The 3126-nt window shown below is 34.2% G+C and overlaps 1 protein-coding gene across 1 annotated transcript; it reads left to right on the top strand.

The window, feature by feature from the left end:
- Positions 1 to 260: 260 nt before the first annotated feature.
- Positions 261 to 1067, top strand: LOC116192042 (protein LITTLE ZIPPER 2-like). Its single transcript, XM_031520440.1, has 2 exons — positions 261 to 503; positions 643 to 1067. Exons 1-2 carry the CDS (start codon positions 298 to 300, stop codon positions 881 to 883), a joined length of 447 nt encoding a protein of 148 aa, XP_031376300.1. The 5' UTR covers positions 261 to 297; the 3' UTR covers positions 884 to 1067.
- The last annotated feature ends 2059 nt before the right edge of the window (positions 1068 to 3126 follow it).

Consider the following 3126-nt stretch of genomic DNA (forward strand, 5'->3'; position numbering starts at 1 on the left):
TTGAGACTCCTGCGGCTTCACCCGAAATAGGATTTTCGAATGAGTATCCGGCCAGTATATATGTGCATGTTTTTTCTCCTCTTCGTCTTGAATTAATTATCCCATCTTTGAATTCTCCGTCCATCGTCCATTGCTGGCCTTATGTAATCATGAGTCTTCATGCCCACCATTTCTCCAAAAAGCCCCTCTCTCTCTCCCTCCCTCCCCCTCCAACACCCTCGCCCACCCGCCCTCCCACACCCCGCGCACCCCCCCCCCACCAACTCCACCTCTATATAATCGATCTCATCTGTTCCGATGTTTTGCTCATATCATACACTTATAACTTGCCCATCTCATTGCTGGATGTATTCTCTTATTTGTAAGCCTATAGTGAAGCTACATAAAAAAAAGACGTGGATTGGCTCTTGTGAATGGACTCCTGTCCGGCGGCACAATGCTTCCCATCTCCGAGGGCAGCCATTGAAACAACACGGTAGTCTACGAGTCGTCGAGCTTTACAGGTCCTAATTTCTTGTACATAATATATACGTGTGTATAAAATATATGCCATATATATGTATGTAACCTAGCTTGTTTTAATGATTCTCACAAATTAGAGATTCTTTTTTTTTTCTTTTTCTTGGTCCTGATAATATACAGGAGAAGATCAAGGATATCAAGAAGAGAAGCAATGAAGCCGAAAATGGCGAAAGGTAAGAAGAAGACAGAAAGTTTGGAGATGAAGAACCTCAAGCTTCTAATAAAGAATCACAGCATCATCCAGAAGAACGAGAAGTTGAGGGAGAAGGCTCTTCTTCTCCACCAAGAGAACGCAGCTCTACTCCTTCTGCTTAAGAACAAGTTTTCCTGTGGAGCGAAAGACGAAATAGTTGATCACTAGGAACATCCTTTCACTTGATCGGTGATTCCATCGATATAGCCAGTGTTATTCGTTTAGTACAATTTAAAATAAATCGGAAACAATCTGTGCTATCACCTAACAGAGTAGAATATTCTGTCAATTAATGTCGATTGTGCGACTAATTTTTGGATAAGTAAAGCAACCGATATGTTTCTTTCTCTCATCTTATGAGCTTTTTCAAAGAAATATCAGAAATGTAAGAGCTCAATAGATATTAATTGAAATAACATCTACGAATAATATTGGATCTTACCTATTACTAGTTTTCGACCAGTGCGATGCAGAGGTCGAGCAATATTTTGAAGAAATATTGTATATAACACGCGTAAACTATCAATTTCATCCCTGACTTGTACAAATTGCATTAATCGGGTCCCTGAGAAAAATGTTACATCAATTCGGTCCATGATCACATCAATTTCGTCCGTGATCACTTCATTCTTGGTCACATCAATTTCGTCATTGGTCACATTAATTTTGTCCTTGATCACATCAATTTAGTCCTTGGACACTTCAATTTCGTCCATAGTCACTTCAATTTCGTCCTTGATTACATCAATTTTGTCCCTTTCTTGGTCACATTAATTCAGTCATTTCTTGATTACATCATTTTAGTCTTTGTCAACATTAATTTTTTACCTAAAAAATGTCCATATGGTATTCCTCATCCTTTTCACTACTCTTGTCTCTGAGCCGATTTTAGAGCATTTATTCTTATTGCTCGGACCTTCGTTTCTCGTGTTCTTGGTGGCTATAAAAAGCTTACACATAGTATTACTACTTAAGATTAAGTTTCGAGCGATAAGGCAAAGAAACAAGTTAGAAAAATGCGGTTAAAATTTGGTTTTCACTCACAAGACAGAAATTTAGAAGAGCGATATCTCTCAAGCTATGCAATGAAATTATGAGCCGTCAAGTGTTGTAGATTCCTTACGATATGAGGAATCTGGCTATATAAATTTTTTGGACCAATATTGGTTTTATAAGAATTTGTTCACGTGTTTTAGAGAGAGAAATCTTTATGGATCATCAATGGCGAATTCTTATACAGTCAACATTGATCCAAAAATTTATATATACAGATTGCTCATATCATAGGGAAGCTACAACATTTAACGGCTCGTAATTTCGTTGCACCGTTTGAGAGATATCGCTCTCTGGAATTTCAACCTTGTGACTAAAAATCGAATTTCAACAGCATTTTTCTAACTTGTTTCTTCGCTTTTTGGCTGAAAACTTGATGATGAGTAGTAAAGCTATGTATAAGCTTTCTATAGCCACCAAGAATACGAGAATCAGAGATCCCAGCAATGAGAACGAATACTCCAAAGTTGGCTGAAAGACAAGAGTAGTAAAAAGGAAGGAAAAAACTAGATAGACCTTTTTGATGTAAAGAATTGATGTTGACAATGACCAAAATGATATGATCAAGGAGTGACTGAATTGATGTGACAAGGTGATGGACTAAATTGATGTAACCAAGGACGAAATTGATGTGATCAATAATGAAATTGATGTGACTAAAGACGAAATTGTTGTGTCCAATGACTAAATTAATGTAACTAAAGGCAAAATTGATGTGACTAGGACCGAATAGATGTAACATTTTTCTTAAGGACCCGATTGATGTAACTTGCATAAGTCATGGACGAAATTAATCGCTTACTCTATATAACACTTTTGAAGAAAAATTGATTTCTTAAGAATAATATTTTAAAAATAAAAATTTTGAACTATGAACTTCAAGTTTATTAGATTTAACATAATAAACTGATCCAATGACATTAACTATCTAAACTAATATTTTGTGATATCCTTTATCATCTTCACAATTAAACTTCTATCTTTTCAGTAAAAATTATGTTATTGATCAATAATTTTTACGCTAATTATATTAGTTAATGCGTATATCTATATAATTATTGCCAAAAGTACATAGATTTATTAAATATATTCATTTTAGACACAGTAATTTCATTTTGCACATTTTTATCCAAAGTATGTTTATTCGAAATTCATATTTTCATAAGTTAATTTTTTTATTTCTTAGGTATGACGATAAATTCATAAAATTAGTGGCTTTTAACAATTTGTTTAACTATAGGTTTCAATTTCAATTGACTATAGGATAGAATTTCATATCAATTTTTTTTATTTTTTGTTTGACTTTTAGAGTAATTGAAGTAGTTATCAAGAAAACATATTTAATTTATATATTGTCT

The sequence above is a fragment of the Punica granatum genome, chromosome 1, assembly GCF_007655135.1.
Source record: "Punica granatum isolate Tunisia-2019 chromosome 1, ASM765513v2, whole genome shotgun sequence".
Classification (NCBI taxonomy): domain Eukaryota; kingdom Viridiplantae; phylum Streptophyta; class Magnoliopsida; order Myrtales; family Lythraceae; genus Punica; species Punica granatum.

Bases quoted from the DNA above. Each gene is read 5' to 3' on its own strand.
- LOC116192042 (XM_031520440.1), top strand. From the start codon at position 298: ATGTTTTGCTCATATCATACACTTATAACTTGCCCATCTCATTGCTGG. The intron at 504-642 runs GTCCTAATTTCT...GATAATATACAG, and splicing joins CGAGTCGTCGAGCTTTACAG to GAGAAGATCAAGGATATCAA.